Source organism: Amphiura filiformis, chromosome 19 (assembly GCF_039555335.1).
Source record: "Amphiura filiformis chromosome 19, Afil_fr2py, whole genome shotgun sequence".
In the NCBI taxonomy this organism is placed as follows: Eukaryota; Metazoa; Echinodermata; class Ophiuroidea; order Amphilepidida; family Amphiuridae; genus Amphiura; species Amphiura filiformis.
In genome coordinates, this window is record NC_092646.1 from 55,433,124 (window position 1) to 55,455,954 (window position 22,831).

The 22,831-nt window shown below is 37.2% G+C and overlaps 1 protein-coding gene across 1 annotated transcript in view; it reads right to left on the reverse strand.

Moving 5' to 3' along the window:
- Window positions 1-22,831, reverse strand: part of LOC140141520 (uncharacterized) — a 239,497-nt gene that overhangs the window by 38,071 nt on the left and 178,595 nt on the right. Inside the window, 1 exon segment of the mRNA XM_072163404.1 lies at window positions 21,529-21,800. Within this exon segment, the coding sequence (XP_072019505.1) occupies window positions 21,529-21,800 (272 nt within the window).

The following is a 22,831-nucleotide window of genomic DNA, read 5'->3' on the forward strand; positions in this document are numbered from 1 at the left end:
AGCTCCATTCCTGTTATAATATATAAGGATTTTACAAAACTACCTCATTTTCAATCCGTTCCACATGAGTCAAACAATCAATGACAATAGACACTTTGTGCACAGTATTGGCACTCCTAATATAGATCACCGATCAATATTTGAATCCGAGGAAAGGTTTGAAAATGACGGAGTATCTTAAAAATCTTATTTTTCATGAACAATGTGGTCAACTCAATTGTCAAAATTCAAAAGTTATGTGATAGCAAATTTATTCCTCAACCATATCAATTGTTTTGTTTATTTAGTTAGGGCATTAAAACACCGAAAACATTTAGTTTCTGACAATAAAGTTCAGTCAGGGACACCCTGTACTAGCAGTTTTACGGTAGCTAGGTCAACCATGATCATGCATTCACTAATCTAGAGAAAATTTGAAACCTTATACTGAACGACACACTCGCACAGGGACAAATCAGGTTCTAGATGTCCATCTTGATTACCCATCTAAGGTGCATGTTTGTTTACTGTGTATATTGTGCTGCTGCTTCTTATTCTTGATTTTAGTGCATTACCGACTGATTCAAGTATAGCCTGACCCCCTTTTTAGGTGAATAATAATCAAAATTGGTTGGTGGACTGGGACTATACTTGAATTTTTTTTAAATTGTCCAATTTCTGGAATTTTTGGAAAAACCTTACTCTTTAAATAAGGTTGTTGTGATCACCATTTCTCCAACCCAAGTCTGATAATACCTTCCCAGCATAAGCTAGTACCCATTTCTACATCTGGGACTTTACTTGCAGGTGGGACTATACTTGCATCAGTACGACTGGATACCGTGGAAGTCCGTTTAACATTTTACACAGTGCTATCTACTACGTGAAATTATAAAAAGGCGAAGGGCACAGAGGGTACCTGCTTCCAGTAATAACCTTGTTATAAAACTTTAACCTTGCTTTAAAAATTAGAAAATCTTCTGCTGAGAAATTCTAAATTATATACTAACAGCCTATAAAGTGAAACCTTATCTTGGTTTCTAAAAAGAAATATCTATACATAACCAAAGTCATACTTTTTGGTTTATAATATTCAAAACTATGAATATTGAAATATCATTGATAACATTCAAAACTATGAATATTGAAAGATTATACCAATCATAGCGGTCTTTTGTGAAGTTTTGGTGGCTCTGAAAAGAGCCGTTCATTCTGCGGTTCGAAAACCTTTTCTGTCTCTTTTGTAGAAACTATAGAGTCCTATCTTGGACTCGAGTATGATATCAAGTCCAGACTAGGACCTGATGCGAATTAATGAAACCTGACTAGGTTTCAATATTGAGATGGTGACTGTGAGTCCTCTCCTGGACTCTGAATTTGATAACGAGTCCTGACTAGGACCCGATACAGAATGACGTTTCTTACTGAAAACATCGCTATTTATCGTATATCTGCTGCACTCTCATTGGTCGATAAACCGGGATGCCTGATTGGACGGTTCGATTTAGCCAATCGCGGAGCTCGCTAAAATGGCCAATCATAGACGCTGCTGTTTTTCTCGCCGTTTCTCGTTTATCTACGTAGAATCGGCTAACATCGTAGCATCATTTTCAATGGTAGGCTTACCATTCATATATAAAACCTTTTTTGCTGTGGTTTTCATTAATTACTACGACATTCAGAACTTTGAATACCTTAAATTAAAACACCCTTACCAAAATAGAGAAACCTATACTTAGTGTGTAAACACAACATCACTTTAAAACACGTATAGGCCTGCATGTTTTTAAACTTAAAAACACTATAAATTATTCTTATTATAAGTAACTAGGCGGTTACCCGTATTTGGCGGTTCTCGGCTGTCGCGATTACCTGGCTGATGGTGACTTTACTCACCAAGTTTTATGCCCATAGGACATTTTTTACTAATTTGACCTCAGATGACCCCTTGTGACCTCGAAATGACATTCCAAAATTTGGCTCTAAATGTTGACTGTACCCACCACATTTCATGCCCATACGACAGTTTTTAGTAATTTGACCTTGGATGACCCCAGATGACCCCAAAATGGCTGTCCAAAAATTTGACTCTAAAAGTTGACTGCACCCACCAAGTTTCATGCCCATATGACATTTTTTACTAATGTGACCTCAGATGACCCCTGGGTGACCCCGGATGACCCCAAAATGACCGTCCAAAAATTTGACTCTTAAAAGTTTACTGTACCCACCAAGTTTCATGCCCATACCACAGTTTTTAGTAATTTGACCTCAGATGACCCCTGAATGACCTCGGATGATCTTGGCCCACTAACCGAAACAAACCTGTTCTGTCTGAGGTCCAGATGCACCCACCCACCAAGTTTGAGGAACGTGCGACCCCTAGTCTCCGAAAAAATAGGCGGAAAACAGTTTTTACTAATATGACCTTAGATGACCCCTGGGTGACCTTGACCCACTAACCAATACAAACTTGTTCCGTCTTAGGTCAAGATGCACCTACCCACCAAGTTGCATGCCCATATGACAGTTTTTACTAATTTGACCCCTAGATGACCTCTGGTGACCTTGACCCACTAACCAATACAAACTCGTTCTGTCCCGGGTCAAGAAGCACCCACCCGTCAAGTTTGAGGAACATGCGACCCCCAATCTCTGAGAAAAACAGTTTTTACTAATTTGACCTCTGGATGACCTCAGGTGACCTTGACCCACTAACCAATACAAACTTGATCTGTATGGGGTCAAGATGCACCCACCCACCAAGTTTGAGGAACGTATGCGACCCCTAGTCTCCGAGAAAATAGGCGGACAGACACACAGATAGACAGATAGACGGATAGACAGATAGACGGATAGACAGATAGACGATGCGTATTATTATATAGATAACTATTACTTATAGATATAAATATCCATGCCGACCGGCTTGGATAAAAAGCATACAGTTAGCTAGACAAGCCTGTTTCGATCCTCAAGGGATCTCATCAGTAGCACTGTTAAGGTCTATTTCTGACCTATGCATAGAGTAAAAATTATTATAAATAATTTCTACTTCTCGGAAGACTCGCTGGTCAACCGAATTTCTTTTTGAAGTTTTCGTGGCTCTGAAAAAAGCCGTTCATTTTACGGAGAATACTTTCCGTAATATCTTGTGCGATGAACTTATCGCTTTTGAAGGGTAAAATCTGTCCCTTTCACAAACCTATATAAAAGTAAACTTACTTTTAAGAACTTTTGGTGGCTCTGAAAAGAGCCGTTCTTTGTGTGATGGATCAAAAACATGAACTTTGTTTTTGGTAGAAGGAAAATTGTCGTTTTTAAATTAAACGATACTAGGTTTTTCTGGATTTGGCATGAAGTTAGGCCTTTCCCGAGTGCTAGAAATTCTTGATTCGACAATTTGTAATCTTACAAATTAATATTCTTTCGATACTTTTGTTTCGCTTAAAAGTTTCGACCCATATTCTTGTTCGAACTATATTTGCTTAGTAGTGATTTTTTCGCTACTTAATGCGCAGTGATTGTCGTTGTATACTAACAACCTATTTATCATAAAGCTGTTCTTTTCCGAATAGTTGGAAAACTTTATGTTATGATTGGAAATTATGATTGCCCTTAATCATTATTTAATGCAATTACTTTGCACGAGATATTTCTTTAGCCCTCTCGGGCTAAGTTAGATATTGATAGGCTTACTTGAGATCTAAGCTCGGTTACAATTTACCCTAACCTCACTGGGTTAGGCACAAGCTTCAAAATAGGTTAAAACCTTCAACGAGGGATTAACTGCCCACGAACCTGTAAGGTCCGTGCGTCAATACTATCCCCCCCCCCCTCAAACCCGCACAAATGGCTGCATACCACTACTCCACCTTCCACCGGTGGTACCGCTACAAATGGGGGTTGAAACAACAAAATTATAAAAAAGGCGAAGGGCACAGAGGGTACCTGCTTCCAGTAATAACCTTGTTATAAAACTTTAACCTTGCTTTAAAAATTAGAAAATCTTCTGCTGAGAAATTCTAAATTATATACTAACAGCCTATAAAGTGAAACCTTATTTTGGTTTCTAAAAAGAAATATCTATACATAACCAAAGTCATACTTTTTGGTTTATAATATTCAAAACTATGAATATTGAAATATCAATGATAACATTCAAAACTATGAATATTGAAAGATTATACCAATCATATCGGTCTTTTGTGAAGTTTTGGTGGCTCTGAAAAGAGCCATTCATTCTGCGGTTCGAAAACCTTTTCTGTCTCTTTTGTAGAAACTATAGAGTCCTATCTTGGACTCGAGTATGATATCAAGTCCAGACTAGGACCTGATACCGAATAATGACACCTGACTAGGTTTCAATATTGAGGATGGTGACTGTGAGTCCTCTCCTGGACTCTGAATTTGATAACGAGTCCTGACTAGGACCCGATACAGAATGATGTTTCTTACTGAAAACATCGCTATTTATCGTATATCTGCTGCACTCTCACTGGTCGGACTGCAGGTGGGACTATACTTGCATCAGTACGACTGGATACCGTGGAAGTCCGTTTAACATTTTACACAGTGCTATCTACTACGTGAAACTGTTGTTTTAAAAATACACAACATGCACAATATTTTTATTTTACTAAAAAGTTTCAATGTTTACAAAACAGTTGGGTAAAATGTTACAAATAATGTGTACTTTCTAATAAGTTCAAAGGTTCACATCGCAAAACAGTCCCGCATTATTTCTTACCCAACCGTTTTAAGAGTTTGCTTTCTTGTCTTCTACCAAACATTACTCATCATATCTCCGCTATTAATGATCTATTTAGCACAACTTAACACCACACGCTCCTGGTTAAATTCCACACTCTACCCCATTAGATTATTCCAGTTGAAATCCATACACCCCCTATGGAAGACATCACCTTAATCTTGTACACAGGCAGTGTGAATTTCAAATGGGGCTACCTGAATGTGTGACTCCATTTGTAATCTACCCCTCTTGTGTGGGAGATTAAGGTCATGCCTTCCATATGGGGGTGTAAGGGTTTCAACTGGAATAGCATACTTGAACCCATCCATATCCTCAGCATGTAACTATACCACACAAAGCATGCCAAAGCTGCTGAATTTGGCTCCAGTGTGGAATATATTTAGCCATCACTTGAGTCGACATACACTTATGTAGAGTCTGTGCACCGTGGGCACTTCCTAAGTTGAATATATTAGTGTACTGAAAAAGTAGAAATTTTTTGTGCTATGTTCATTTTTGCACCTTACGCTCTCTAAGAAACTAGCGTGAAAATTACTGCTGTGCAAATAGATTCCTGTGTATTTGTCTGAGTGTCGTTATATTAAAAATTGTACGTAAAACTCCAAGTGACACCGTTCAAGATTGGCATGCACGAACAAATTAATCGTGTGAAAATTTCCACCTTTACAAACGTCATCAGGACGACGAGAGTGTAAAATCTACATTTGATGAGGAGAGATTGAGAGAGAGAGTGAGAAAGAGAGAGAGACGACCGTGCTCTAGTGGTAATATACTGTGACACATATAGATGCGATCAACCCAATGTTGGCTTTGATTATCGTGCTTTATTTCGATTTTGATCTGACAAGAGCAGAGCCAAAAATATTACCCTCAATCTAAAATCATTGCCGTCAATGTTGAAAATGGGGTGTACGCACCGAGAAAACAGAATGCATTGTGGGATGGGATATGCCATTATCTATTAGCTCAAAAGGAAAAGTGTCAGCAAATTTGTTGATATTTGTGTGTTTTCTTCTGCATCATGGTGATGAACTTCTTCAAAAATCCCTTTTATTTATGAACACCGCCTTGTGCTAGGTTACACAATCACCCTTAAATAAAAGTTGCATAAAAATGTCTTCAAAATGTAACGAGAAATGTTGTGAGTGAAAATGTACTGAGAAATTTACCACTAGATTTGGTGTTCCAGGGACAATTTTTATGCCTTTTTTCCAGGGTGGGGGGTACTCAGTACAAATGGCCATATGGGGACATACTGCAATGGGTAGTACTATTTGCCCTCCTTGAGCAATGCACAAACATGGCAGAGTCGATACTCTTTGGTTCTACCTCCATGAAATATCCATACAAATCATCATCAAATGTGCATCCTTGAATCATTAAACTTCATGTTAAAATTACACAAATATAAATGATACTCTTGGAAATTGACAGATTGACTTGTCCATCTGCCAAGACAGCGACCCGTCATGACCCCACTTCTCCTCTCCTCTCCATCCTCTGTGCTCTACCATCAACATGATCAAGGAGCTAATTGCTACACACATTGTCTTGTACAAAAACATCTCGTCGCCTTCTAGCTAAGTCTTAACTCAACCAATTAGTCTCATTTGTGCAGCGGGTTAGCGCTAAAGAAGCCATTTTGCGCCGGGCATTTTGTAACTCAATTACGCACATGCAGCCAGCCACAATCTAAAGCAGAGCTCTCTATTTCTCTTATTTCTTTTATGCCCTCTATACCGATATATTGGAACCATACTTTGTATTTATTCCACATCTCTTTCATTTCATTTACACTTTTCTCAATACACAGAGTCAAAGTTCTACGACCTCAATCAACATCCATACACTTTAATCATGACCTTATATGCATCAGGTATTACAAACTCACATACCAATATAAGATCAAATTGGAATACACATTGGAATATACAAGTCGATGAACTTTGTCTTGCTGATTGAGGCCATTTTAGCTCCTGAGGGATGATGAAGTTCCTCCTTTTCAAGCACGGCTACAGATTCAGACAACTTCTTGAATAGTAAACATTTTTGTAAATTGAAGTGGACAAAGCCATGCTGTTGGGGATCCCTACGTGGATAGTGATCGGTCAACCTCCATGCACAGAGCCAAATCTCATCAACTGACTCACTCGCTCCATCTGCAGGGCATAAGCAATGAAATGCAATCCACCTGCTACTAGCAAAATAGCTGCCATGTAAATAATCTAGTTCCTCATAATCATAATGTGTAGAATTTATGAAGAGTTTAGTCTAGCATACATATGATTGTTACACATGATAGCTGCCTCATAACCAATTAGCTAATAAGATCTCAACATTTCAAATAATGTATATCTCAATGCATTACTTGGCTGTGCTCCCACATAATGTATGCAGTCAAAATGGTATTATAAGTGTCACAGATCAAATATATGGAGAGAAAGTATAGAGCTATTATTGCTCCTTTATAGAGAATATGTGAATAAATTATTGTGAGAGTGATTTTTCCTTCAGTGAATCACTTAATCTTTTTTGTCTTGGTCATTATTCCAAGCAGTTCTTCTAAACTCATTAGAAACAATTAATACTTTAGGAAATCCCTTCACACTCTATGTAATGTGCTGTAGTATAATGCACTTTATTCCGTAAAATATACAGTTAGTGGTAGGTACACCAGAATAATTTAGGAAACTTGGGAGCTTAGTCTATCTTCATTGGAAGTTCACCATTGACCCCAGAATGTTTTATCCCAAATAAAGGCATTGACCGCAATGATGAGACCCATTTGGCAGGGAATAAATTTAGTTCAACAAAAAATGTGATGATAAATAATCAGCTCAAGTCCAAAATTTTAGATTTCTACCTGTTTTGATTCCCATGCAATAATTACCAAAATATTTGATTAAAAAAACCTCATAAGATGATCAGCTCAATAAATCTACCCAAGACAAGTTATAGCAATTCATTATAAAGCCTTTGAGTGAGTCTACAACTCTACATAGATAAGAGCTTTTAAGTTTAAATTTATTAGAACATCAATTTCGTCCATGTTCTGAAATTGAAAAATTGAATCTGTGAACAAGATTTTCGCACTGACTGTAAAACACATCAAACCGCATGTAATCGTCTTGACAATCTCGACAGCAGGGCCCCTGTGAGCTGCAATTAAACAAATTTGGTCAATGTGACATTTGCAATCATTATGTCGCTTCACTGCAGTTGAATTCAGAAGCCCCTCTTGGTACACGCATAATTTGATCTCTCAAACATATTACTGGATAATGTTGTAGAACAGAGAGCCGAGTGTTACGTGTAAATGGGAGAATTGTTTTTATTTAAAGCAGTGAAGAACTTCAATTTTTATAATACATGTGGAGATAACTTTCTAAACTAAGCAGACACTGATTTCTCCAATCTTACCATGCCTTTGAGGATATTCAAACATTTTGTCATACATACACTGTTCAGAACTGGCAGCGATGTCTTCGTCGATACAGTATATTGATTTTAGCACCACGGACAATACTCTAATCCATCATCCATTTGCTTTTTTTTAGTTCACCCTTTACAATGTGCCAAACAGTTGTCTACATATCTTTAAAGCCCTTCTTCCATGATCTTCATAAGTTAACATAGACATGACCCCTGGCGTATATTACACTGCACTTTAGTCTAGATTCTTGGTCCCCAGACTCTGCAGACATGACCATCGATTGCCATGTCTAATAATGATTTCCAATACCTCAACATCACATAGTAAACACATGAAAAAGGTGCTGCTTTACTTATCAGCAATATCCAACATATGTATGTGTTCTATATTCAGAACCACACCACCAGCGAAGGTTCAACATTTTTAATGCACTTGGTGTTTCTACCTCCTCGGAATTCTAAAATGTTTTCATCAACAAGCTGCTACTACTACAGTCTATATATCAGCCTTGAGTCACCGGCACTAGCTTTGAAGTTCAGCATGTGCTGTGTTGGCTTAGCGTGTTTTCTTGCGTGTACATATGCGACACATTCATCGCGCACATAAAAGTATGTACACGCACCAAGTAACGCTAAGCTAACACAGAACAGCAGGTGACTTGAGGTAGATATATAGACTATATTGGCAACCTAGAAGTAATGGTGCTCAACTGCCGCAATGGGATAATGTGATCAAGATTCATCTAGTTCTAGATAGCAACAAGAGGAGACAGTATACAAAAATATACTGCCATGAGAAGTTCTGGTTAAAACTATGGGCCCGAGGTGAGATCAATAGTACTATTTTCCTGAGCGCAGCCCGAAGGAAAATAGTATTAATTGATCTCAACGAGGGACCATAGTTTTAACCAGAACTTCGAATAAAGGCAGTATATATTTGTTTTATATACTTCATTAATATGTTCTTTGTTCATTGATTTGTTAAAAGAAAATCATTTGACGTTTTGACTCTCCCGCTTCTATCCTGAGTGAACAGCACGACCAATTTAAGCACAACCTACCCTTCAAAAAATCGAATAGCCTAAAATCGGGCTAACCAATTACAGCAGCGAAATGACGCTATGGCAGTTTAGGTAATGCGTGAAGGCATGGTCAAAAGTACTATTTACGGCTTGGAGGTACTATTTACGGCTCATCCGGGACATTGAAAATACTATTTACGGCTTAGAGGTACTATTTACGGATATGAGTACTGATGGTAGAACTATTTTTGGTCATGTGATCCGCTTTTAACCAATCAATGAACAAGAATATATTAATGAAGTATATAATACATAATAGTATATAACAGAGATGACAGAGATGCATATCTGACAGTGATATTGCTTCAGTAGATAGCATCAGGAGGGCATAAATACCAAGGGACAGGACATGACAGCTGACAATTTGAGAGTGCTATCTACTGAAGATAGCATCAATTTAAGGAAGTTGCCAAGGGACAAGACATAACAGAGATGTCAATTTGAGAATGCTATCTTCAGTAGATAGCATCAAGAGAAAGACTGCCAACGGACAAAACATAAAAGTGCTGTCATTCTGAGAGTGCTATCTTCAGTAGATAGCATCAAGAGAAAGAATGCCAATGGACAAAACATAAAAGTGCTGTCATTCTGAGAGTGCTATCTTCAGTAGATAGCATTAAGAAGAAGTATGTAAAGGTACAGGACATAACAGAGCTGCCAATTTAAAAAGTGTTATCTTCAGTAGATAGCATCAAGAGGACATGTACATGTACCACAAGAGAGGACATAACAGAGCTGCCAAATGATAATGCTATCTTCAGTAGATAGCATCAAGAGAAATTATTCAATGCATGAAAGGGACATGACATAACAGCAATGTCAATTTGAGTGTTCTATCTTCAGTAGATAGCATCAAGAGGAGAAAAATAACACAAAACAGGACATAACAGAACTGTTTAATTTGACAGTGCTATCTTCAGTAGATAGCATCAGACAAATTATGCAAAGGGACAGGACATATTAAACAGAGCTGCAAATTTGAGGGCTCTATCTTCAGTAGATAGCATCAAAATGACATATGCCAAGGGTCATGGCATAACAGAACTGTTTAATTTGATGGTGCTATCATTAGTACAAGGCCCATGCAAAGTTAGGACTTGCAATTGGGATTTTTCCCAAGTGTACCATTGTTTCTGTTTGAAAAACAAAATATAGGTGGGCTTATAAATAGCTAGAGGTGGATTTATGTGGTTACTATATGTTTTTGTCAGATGTCATGACTTCAGGGTGACAAATCCACTTGTTTACTGTTTGTCTCATGCCCGTTTTATTTACCTGTCCTACATTCATGAGTACACCATTTATGAAACTTATAAGCTCATATCATCATCTGGGGCAATCATTTTAACCAGAGGCAAATCCATCATAGCTAGATGCCAATATGTGCCCATCCACCACAAACTGGTCGGCATTTTCCATTTTGAGATACAATCAAAAACAGTATATGGATTTCTATGTAAAGTATATTAGGAATTTGACCTTTGATGAACCATAACTTCACTTCCAGATGTCCGATGAAGCTGGTTGAGGTGTCATTTTAAAGCTGCAAGCGCATTCTTTCATAATCTGCAATAAACAGAAAATGACTTAGAGCCGTCTTTACTACCACTTTGTGGTGGATGGTCACATATGTCCTGTCTCAATCAATATGCACCACATGCGCCAAATTTGACAGGGGAAAGTGGTACGGGACATGGATGGCCATTTAAACCTGTGACCTTTTTTAAAAGCGATATTGTATATCTTGACTCAAATAGCTATCACTACCTGCTGTATCCAGTCATTCCAGTTGAAATCCATACACCCCCTATTGAAGTCATGACCTTTATCTTCCACACAGGGGGTGTAGATTTCAAATGGAGATACCCATTCAGGTAACCCAATTTGACATTCACACCTCCTGTGTGGGAGATTAAGGGCATGTCTTCAATAGGGGGTGTCTGGAATTCAAATAGAAAAGCCCCTTCCTGGCTCTTGATGTAACCAGGTCATGCGTCCCTCTAAGGAAGAACAAGACAGCCAAAGTTTATACAATTATGTTATCACCTTGCATGAGCGGGGGGCTATGTACACAGTTCTATCTAGGTTTCCAAATCAGATCAAATACACACAAAGATGTGAAACTGTGTATTCTGTTTTTGGCCTTCTCGGCTGTATTGTGTGCTCTTTGAACATTGACTAGCAATTAGTTGTGAATGAGTATGTTTTCCTTAACACAATGATAACCAAAATTTGTTTTGACATTCACCATATTCCCTACACATAATATTTTTGTGACTTTTGACTATTGCATTCATTAGCTCAAACGATTAATATAAAAACATTTGCAATCAATGTGTAGAAAGTTAACAGTATTATGACTTTTGCAGGAGTTTCAAAAATCACATTCTGTGACGTGTTTGGGGCTCGAGCAAACTGACATGAACATTTTGAGAGAAAAAAAATCAGGACTCAGCGGGGATTGAACCCCATTCTGTGTGTATATTATTTCTTCACATAACAAATTTTGAAACATCAAAGAATCTCATAATTGCATTTCAATTGTTATTAAAATTAAAACAATGATGAAAAATAAGTATTAATTCCACTGGCCTTCCATAACTTTTGTCATAAATCTCCCTCGGTCCTGTTACACACTGACATTGTGTTGATAAACCTATTAAGAAAAATTATTAGTTGTTCCCATTTATGTTCTTCTCACAAGATACGTCAAATACTCATTATGGAGGGAGGTGATATAGAAATAAGACAAGGTGTTATTTGCAGTCACTGACCAACCTGCCCAGTTGATCCACAACATGCTCATCTATCAGGGCACAGTTCTTTATCCCCAATACATTTGTACATTCATTGAATGACCCTAGAAAATTTGGGTACAAAACTCATACTCTGCAACTTGAGGCCAAATGTTGCACTATAAGTGTTTAATTGAGGTTATTGAACTATGCCATTGGGATGAGGCCATGGCTAATGCGTACTTTGTGGATCATCAGATGAGACATTTTCATGCCGTAACCTGCATTGGTCGTCTTCGACACAACAGCTGAAACTCATGCATATAGATTGAACGGGGCATTATGGTAGTTATAAGGGCAATATTGAAAATTTATTTGAGCATTAAGAATGCTATAGCTAGTCTAATAGATATGGTGTATTCTGCATACAAACCTGTAAAATCATCCCTATTATATCCCAGGAAATGGATCTCCTTTCTATAGATTGATACAACAGGATGTACGAGGGGGTATCCAAAAGTTTTTGAAATCACCCAGAAGTGAAAGAGCTATATCGATAAAATTTTGTCAGTGTAATCACTGGTTCTTATGTACATTATGGTCCAAAAATGGTCTCATAAGTATGTTTACTTTCTTTCAGGTGGTGCTAGATGGGCAGTAGGCGCATAACCTACAAGATGGTGAAAATTGAGGCATGCAGCGTGATGTCCCTCACAGATGAGCCAGGAAGTGGACGTCCATCACTTACGGATGATGCAGCCACAGTGAAAAAACTCAAGAAAGTGGAGGATCTTATCATGAAAAGGTTATGCGCCTACTGCCCATCTAACGCCACCTGTAAAGAAAGTAAGCATACTTATGAGACCATTATTGGACCATAATGTACATAAGGACTTGAATTTCCTATTGGTAGCCTAGTGTGCGATGACGTAAGGGGCTTTATGATGCAGATGAGGCGGGAGGTTCGATAGCCGGAGTAAGAGCGTGAGTGAGTCACTGACGGATTTCGAGACGGCCACAGCGGTTCATACCAAATTTACAGGTATAAAGGTTTGAAGAGCTAACGCTACCTTAGGAGTTCATTCCTAGGTTGAGCATTGGTTTATAGGAAGGTGGGACTATTATGAGCTAATGTATGTGTAGCAGTTATCTATTTACAGGTACGCATACGAGTCTGGAGAAAGAAAGGATAAATGGCTTGACTGGTCATGGGTGAAGAGTTAGGTATCTGAGGACAAGAATGGACTTTGGATAGAGGTTTAGGACACGAGTGATTAAGACGGATTGGAGGTGCAGGAGTGATGTAGAGAAAGGTACTGGGGTTGAAGGTCGGGAGGAGATGGGGTAAGTGATGATATTTTCTTGTACCAGCATCTGTCCGCTATGAGCCCGTCGCCGAAGATCCGTGCTCCCCTAAATGTGTATATTAACATGTGTTTGTTGCAGGAGGACAAAAGGCGCAATGGGAAATAATTTATTTCCGGTTGAGCCTGCGAATTAGGAAATAACAGTAATTACACTGACAAAATTTCATTGATATAGCTCCTTCACTTCTAAGTGATTTCAAAAACTTCTGGATACCCCCTTGTATGTGTGCTAACCCTAACTTACCCAAAAGCCACAAAAAGCTACAGCAACAATCCACTGTGAGCTCAAGTATTCCATGTGATGCGATTGCATCATCAAGCGAAAGCGCATACAGGTACGGACAGTTTGGCCAGCCAAGGTAACCACCTGTGGCAAGGTATGGTTGTCTGTGTATCTAGCACCTGAGGGGTCGAGGGTTCAAAACCGCAACCGAGAAAATGAAAATTCTCTTCATCTTCTTCCTTCCATCCCCTGGCCAAAGAGCCTCTACAAAGTAAGGGTTAAGCTAGCCTAACCAGAGGCCTATTACTAAATTTTAGTTTAACAACTCCTCCAGCAGTCTGGATATTAAAGCAAAACCAAGTACCGTATTTCGTCAAATAGTCCCCCCAAAAAAAAAAATGCCCCCTACCACTTTTTTCAACCAAGATGTTTCAAAAATGCCGATATTTCCATGCTATTTTGTGTAGTAAGCTTACCAAGTTGCCCACATGGTCGATAATAGTGTCAATAATTGGCAATAATCTGGATTGGAAACCTGGAAGTGAACCAGAAGTCGGTGTTTCTAGTTCATAGTTCGTCATTTTATCGTGAGTTTTAAGATTACCTAATGATTTTAACGGGAATTATCGTTCTAAAATTGACCTTGAATAAACGCCCCCGCCCCCCTTGGGAAAATCTAACGCCCCTGGGGGCATTTATTTGACGAAATATGGTATGACAATTGCCCATAGGAAAGTCCTTCTCTTATGGTATATCATGGAGGATGGGGCTTCCACTTTATTGTCCAAACCATGTAATGGCATCACAAGCCTATAACTTTAAAACAGAAAAAATATGAGCTTTTTCAGATGCCAAAATATGATCAATTTTGATGGGTTATAGTAGCAGAACGAACCTGTCAATCGGGTCAACCATGTTTATATTGAAAAAAAAACCAATAAAGAATCAATAAGCCCAGCAAACCAAAAGCAGGTCATGCATTGAATGCTATGACAAGCGAGAGTGTCTGCTTCCTACAAAGTCTCTGAAGTCGGTACGGCAGGAAATTTATGTCTTACCACATGACACATTGATTTCCATAATGTGACGCAATATGATCAAAGAAGGTTAAATGTGGTCACTGTGAAATTGAGATACAGGTAAAATGGTTAAAAGCAATAAAATACTTGAGAAAATTGGCATTGTTTATGCTCATAACTTTGCAGTTAAGTATGCTAGTAACGACAAAAGTGTGATTGGTTGTTGGTAATGTTGGGGCTGTCGAGGATAAATAATAACTTGCAAATTCTGTACTACCATATATGAAAGTGTTATGAAGGTTTGTTCAGGAAATATGAGTTGGTGGGGTTTTTTTTGGGGGGGGGGATCCATATTTTTATAGCACAAGACTGGACATATCAGGGTGAGAGTGCTATCTTCAGTAGATAGCATCAAGAGGAAGCATGTTAACGGAGAGGACATATCAGAGTTGCCAATTTGAGAGTGCTATCTTCATATATGCAGTAGATAGCATCAAGAGGAAGTATGTCAATGGACAGGACATAACAGAACTGTCAATATGAGAGTACTATCTTCAGTAGATTGCATCAAGAGGAAGTATGCCAACAGACAGGACATATCAGGGCTGTCAATATGAGAGTGCTATCTTCAGTAGATAGCATCAACATGAAATATCTGATGGGACAGGTCATAACAAAGTCCCGTTACTATAGGCTTTTAGTTACAATTAATGTTAATTATTCACATGTTACTAAAAATAAAATAAAACGACTTTTTTAAGAAATTGCACCTTTTTTTTGGCCATTACACAAAATCAAAATTTCTCGATTTATCAACACATGACGGTATTGCTATATCATGTTATAAAGTGTGTTTACATAGCGTCTTAGTATTTCCCTACTTTAGACGAGTATTAAGATGCATGATTGATTACATTCAGTCTGTACGTACAGGCCGTATCAAAATTATTTTTCTCAACACATGAGTCATTTTCGAGAAAATATTATAAATATTTCATTTGGAATTAAAATCATACTGGTTGAAATAGCATAGGTATAACTTGATCTATTGATTTTGTTGGAATTTAGTGTTGCATTTGATATAAAATTGGATCGGTTGAGCCCATATTTATTGGTCGAGCTATGAGTTTTAAAATATTGGACGAGACGTAGTCGAGTCCAATATTTTACAACTCATAGCGAGACCAATAAATATTGGGCGTAAAGCATCCAATTTTATCATTATTATGTTTTGGATCCAATATTATCACAACTTGGATCCACCAAAACATAATAATGAGCGATATTGTCCTTTGAATGAAGGATGGCGACACTGCAAGTTTCACTCACAGCCCAATATAATTTGTTCTCTGCTTGCTAGATTTAATACAGAAGTATTTTCACTGTGCCAAACAAAATGGTAATTTCTGAACTTTATGATCATAATAATATTTTGTCGCTTAATTTGTTCAAACAATATACTGAAATATAGGCCTAATACGGTAAAATAAATACTTCCTGATTCTTGATCATTTGATTCAATTTTGTTTGATCAAACAAACTTGCTTTAACATAGTTCCTAATTGTGACCGTCCACAGGGAATGAGCCGTAAATTGCGCACCCCGGTCGATTTTGTTTTATTTCGTGTTTAAAAATAAACATCATAAACTTAAAATGGTATATCATTTGACTTCAAAGCGATATCCAGAAGCGGGGTTATGGTTTGTTAAACTTTGCTCCTTTAACAAAATTATAGGTTTTTACGTTTTTACATGTGTCTCTTTTTCCACATTGTTGGTAATAAATATCAAACAGTCATAATTGGCGGTCATTTCAAATCATCCCCAAGTCAACGAGGTTTAAGAAAGTTCTCTCATTGATAATTGTTGGTTATGCATACCTGTACAAAATACAATGCCTGGTAACCCACCACTTGAACAGGATTGAGCAATATAAGCAAACAAAGACCAGAGCTATTAAAAGTTCTATAGCCATCTAAGGCAGAAGCTTATTATCCACTTCAACAATAGGATTATTGATTAGTTTTTGACTATCGAAATGAGAGGATGTCGGGCCAGCTTAAGTTACCGATGAATATGACCTTCGTACACATTTTACACCGTAACTCAGAATACAATTTAGGGAATTTACGGCTCATTTGTGCTGCCGGGTCACAATTAAATCATATCATTGTTTAGGGGAAATGCCACCAAGCCAGATTTGTGAAAAAAAATCTAGAAAGTAAGAACTTCCTTAAAAAGCGCATTTTTTTTTACAGAATCTGCAATTCACATGAGCTAAAATTCTTATTAAACCTGGCATTCTTAGAATTTGAATCTAAACAAAATTGCCAACAAGTTTCAGTAACATGATTTAAAAAAATCAATCATTTTGATACAGCCTGTATAAGAGTGTAATTTCTGTAAAGAATAAGTTGAAGATGATATTGCAAAATTTCATTCATTCATTATGAATTTATGTTGGATGCTCAAGTGACAGAGAATACTAATGGTGCTAATGTTGATGGTTATATTATACCGATTTGATTGAATAGTAGTTTGCTTCTTGAATTGTTCAAACCCTTTATTTTGTTGCCATCGACAGGTATAGGTAGGCTTGGAAAAAGAAATATAGACAGGGGCCACATCAGGGTAGGTAATATTGGGTGATGAAATTAAAGTGGCACAACCAAAAATTGAAGAAAAAAACAACAACTTAATATCATGTACATGATAAGACACATTCGTTGAAGATTTACGCAATGCAAATTCTGGTCTTTCAGAACTGCTACCAGTATTCATAATTAATTTTTCAGGGTGTGTGTGATTTGGAGGGGGGGGGTAGAAGAGATTTTTATTGATGTGTGTAATCTGGAAGAGGAACTGGGGATCAGTATTAATAGTCTGACATTAAATTCAGGAAACATTCAATACACTTACAAAACCAATTTTATCAATGTTTTGGAATATCCAGGATTGGAGGCACAAACTCTTGGAATTTATTCTGCCAAATGGACCCTCTCGCGTATAACCTTGGCTATGTACTAGCCTCAAAAACTGAAAGGGATCCACAGACTCTTTACTACACAAGAAGTTAAATTTTGAGTTCAACCGAGAATTGGGGGTCCTGGATCCCCAAGCACAGGTTAGTGCCACCCTGCCTAGACACCTGGTGGAATATACATGTATCATCACTATAACATTGTCTCCACACTCCACAAGGTATGTGTGATATTTTACAAATAATCATAAATTTTAGATAAAAACATCTAATATGTCATTCACAACTTTCAAGTAACAAGTGACACATGAAGCATGAATGCTTTGACACTAACTGCAATCGTTACATTCAAATTTGACAAATAATCCTATAAATTTACACATAATATACAGCCTATCATTAACATAAATTTTTCAACATTGCACACACCATTCAAGAAATGTCTGACTGCATGGAGCATGAACACAGTCTTGATATGACATTAGTCACACGTCTGCAATTGATATGCAAATTTTACAAATAATTCTAAATTTGAGACAAAACCGCTGATATCATTAACATTTTCCAAAATTGCAAGCAGATTTCACAAAGTGTGTGACTGCATGAAGCATGAAATCCTAGTCTTTATATGACATTTACAGACATTAGCCATGCGTCTGCAATTGATAAATGTAAATTTTACACAAAACAATTCTAAATTTGAGACAAAAGCTGGGGACAAATCTGTTTGTATATTATTAACATTTTCCAAATTTGCGAGCAGCTTTCAAAAAGTGTGTGACTGCATGAAGCACAGGGCTGTCAACTCTCACGCATTGGCCGTGAGTCTCACGCATTGGGTCACTTTCTCGCGATCTCACGCCAAGGTAGTATAATCTCACGTCAGGTAGTAAATCTCACGCAAAAAGCTGAAAAATGAGTATAATCTCACGCATCGTCATGAATAATTTGTTGTTCCTACCCCACCCCCCAGTCGGCAAATCCCAGTACGCTTCTGTCTCACGCCAAGCAATTCCAAAAAGTTGACAGCCCTGTGAAGCATGAACACCCAGTCTTATATTAATCACACGTCTGCAATTGATATGCAAAGTTTACAATTGATTCTAAATTTGAGACAAAACCGCCGATATATCATTAACATTTTCAAAAATTGCGAGCAGCTTTCAAGAAATAGGTGACCCACGAAAAATGAACCCGCAGTCATGCTTTGGCACAAACCACAATTGATTCCAGCCGATGATCCCCATCATCACACAGACTATGTTCACACCTGATGAGACTCAATGGTTACCATAGCAACAGTCTCATCAATTCAAAATGGCTGGCCCCTATCAGTCATAACCTAGTTAGAATAGTAAGGCTGAGCTGCACACATGGTCAATGAACTGCAAAAGATGCATCGCTTTGCTAAGCGCTCCGTTGGGGTTTCACAGTTTTTCGATTTATAAGCGGGCATTTATATCGAGGGAGATTGCTCAGGGTGGTTTTCACTGCTAAATTGTTATTTTTAATTTTTCTGTTCTTGTTTCTTGACCGCAACCTTTTATCTTTCCTAATAGGCTCCATAGCCTATTTCAATATAAGCTGGGTACAACTATGATCATAAGAATATCTATGACAAGTAATAGCATCATCAACCTCAGGGACGAAGTCCAATTATAACTGAATACATCCTATTACTATCTGCGCTCGGATGATATAGGTAAAATCATGATCATCAAAATATCTGGGAAAAGCAATAATATCATCAATTCCTAGGACACAGTCCAGCTAAGATTGGACAGTAAGAAACAAATGAACACAAAAGTTATTAATTAATTTTGCCACTTTCTTAGTTGACAATTTCATGGTTTCTTATGTAAATTTGGAATCATAAAGTCAGATATTTAACTACAGCCCGAATCAATTCTGATTTTCCTATCAATCAAAATTAGATTTGATTTGTACAAAGCTTAATCAAATTTAACACATGGATTTCTGTAGTTATCCATTACAAAAAGGAATGAATTCATTTAGAATCGATAAAACCTGCATTTGCCATCATTTTATTATTATTATTACACTATCAGATTAAGGACTTTGCCTGCAATAATACTGATAGATGAATAACCAGTCGGTACCCCAAAACCTACCCTGATAGTAGCTCTTGACTATTATGTGGTACCACATGGAGGAACTCAGCTGTGCAAACTTAAGATAAATATTTTCATTATATACTAATTTCATAGAAACTTCCATAATTCCGTAACTTAAAATGCATTGCACATTATAAAGCCTTATACATGTATATACTTACAACAAGGGCCAATATTACAGTATGGCATTTTGCGTGTGATTTGACAATTGCAACCAATTCACACAGCGGTTAATTTACTGCAACATTTTTCACTGCAAAAATATGTTGCAAGTGTTGAGAAGAAGAAAACCCTTACAAATCTCAATAATTTGAGCAGAAAGTTGCAACATTTAAAAAAGAAAATCAAACTGGTGAACAGAAAGCTTGACATTCGTCGCAACATGATACCACACACAGAAATGTCAGACTATGTATTAGCCTGAACATGATTATTCAATCAATGGTGCACATCCAATCACCAACTCATGCTTCAAACATTAATGTGTACAACACAAATGAAACAATATTTCCATGTGATCAAACCAAATTGACGGTCTGACCTGGTTTATCTGAACATTAGGGGATGAGAAGACTCCCTTTAGATTATTATAAAACACAATATTTTCACAGAACAATCTTTTCACAATTTGAAAGAACCATTTTGGGAGGCAGGTATTTTACACAAAATTGAAACACTTTCTTAAAGGCCTTTATAAGTAAAAAGAAATATTTGAGTGCATGAAAGTTTTTGTGAATCCATGGCGCTCAAAAAATGCACAAAATTTTCATGCAAGCAAATATTTCACGCTTTGCAGTATTCACAAACGCTTTGCATTCGTAGATTTAGGTTAATGGATTGTGTCAGGATACAATGTTATGTTTATGTATCACATTTGAGAAAATGTAAAAACATCATAAGTACAGTAAAGTATTAAAGCACTTACGATGTCTTTACATTTTGACCAAAAAAAAATAGAAACATGCCCGGAGAGCCCATAATTATTAACAAATGTGAGATGGATAACAAACATAGAATCGTGGAAATGCAATACATGAATATTTAACAATTTTGCAGTGATAGTTGGTTCAGTTTCAAGAAAAAGAAAAATATTTAAAGAAAGAGGAGATAATTCACTCCAAATCAAAGCTGTAGTTGGTAATTTTGACCAAGCAAGCTAGATGTGATACAAAGACAGATATATGGGTCCTGAAAATGCACAAATTTGTGAATCCTACATTGCTATAAAGAGGGATATAATTTTGCTGGTTCTTGTTAAAAAATTGTCCGTTGATTGTGGAAAATTAATTACAGAGGTTTACTAGAATGTCTTGCATTTCTGAGAATCTTAGTAAGAATTTCCAGAATGTTTGTGAGAATTTGCCAAATTTCTGCAAGAATTTCTTGAATCTTTGTCAGAATTTTTGCGAGAATTTAAGAATGTAAGAATTTGCAAAATCTTTGTGTTTGTTATAAAGAGAATTGATTGAAAAGTGTAAATAAACCAGGTCAAATCGTAACATACCTACTAGTATCATATCATGAGGTTATGATTAAATAGTAAAGTAAGAAATAGAAATTCATCAAGTAAACAATAATCTCAATCATATTTCCAAATGGCTATTCCCGATGAAACCCATACACCCCTTATGGAAGATATGACCTTAATCTTCCACACAGGGAGTGTGAATTTCAAATGGGACTACCTAAATTGGTGACTCCATTTGAAATCTCCACCTCCTATGTGGGAGATTAAGGTCATGACTTCCATAGGAGGTATGATTCCAACTGAAGTAACCCAACATATGTGCCTACGATCTTACCCGTGGAAACTGGAAGTCGTACTCGGACCTTTCCGGCTCGGAGCTGCACGCCAGCATGGTGGTACTAACGCATATACTACACTCCGCCTCTTCCTCTTTGTCATGGTATTCCTTGAGTTTGTCGTACACATCTTTAAGATTGGTGCAGGCATTGTTGTACTGGACGGATACGCAACGTGGACGTGTCGCAGCGGTGCATTGGTTTCGATCGGGGCCATCTAACGATCTGAAGTGCTCCCTCAGTTGTTTGAAATGAGCTAGTGATGATTCAGCTGTGTAAGAAAAGATAACAGACACAAAGTATTAAAGTTATGTGACTTGATTTAGTTAACAATATCAGCAAATTGTTGGTCACTTCATTTCATTGCAGTATACACAGGAATATGACACGTATTCATAACCTCATTAATGTACATGATACATGCGATCCAATCATTTTATTTTTATTTATTTGCCAAAACGCAAACGCTGAACGCGGTTACTAATAATCGACAGTGGACCTCCACACTGTCAGCATAAATATTAGTAACCTCCATGCACGCTGTGTTGTGCGTCAAACAAATTGCAAGAGCGCTAGCCGCCATAATTGGATTGTGCGCTACCATATTTGCACAGATTGTGGTTCACACATCTGTTATTGGTCGTCCTGTTTTAGCCTGATCAATTTTTCGAAAGGCAAAATGTAAAAATTTCATATTTTTGAGGAAAATTGTGTTATTTTGTAAAGTGAAGAGATGAAAGTGACAGTTATGAATGAGGTTAATAACTTCGCATCAGTAATATGTCGGGTATTGTGAAAAATCTAAACATTTTGCTTTGACCACCTCGGAACGGAATATTCCTCAGTTCCAAAGGCAAAATGTTTAGATTTTCACACAATGCCCTCCAAATAACTGATGCCCACTTATTAACCTCTAATCTGTCAAAACAACAGCTACAATGGTTAAACAACAATAATGATTTAGTAATTTAATTAGTAACATTCTCACACTGCAATAAAAATATAGAGAATTTTTAGAGAAGTTATTGAGATTACTGTTAAGTACAATGTTAATTGCTTCTACCATGTTTGCAGGAAAATAACAAAGTTTTTGTTATATCTATTATGGTTGCCATGACAATTGACACTCTATTATCTGATCCGTACAAGTGACACAAGTTTTATTTCATTACAACAATCATTACACAAATGATTTGAGCTCAGTCATTTCTGAACAAATATGAAATTTGATTTTATTCCCAAGGAATGTTCACGCTATCCGATTGTACGGTCAATGAACTATCATATCTCAACTTGTTTCAC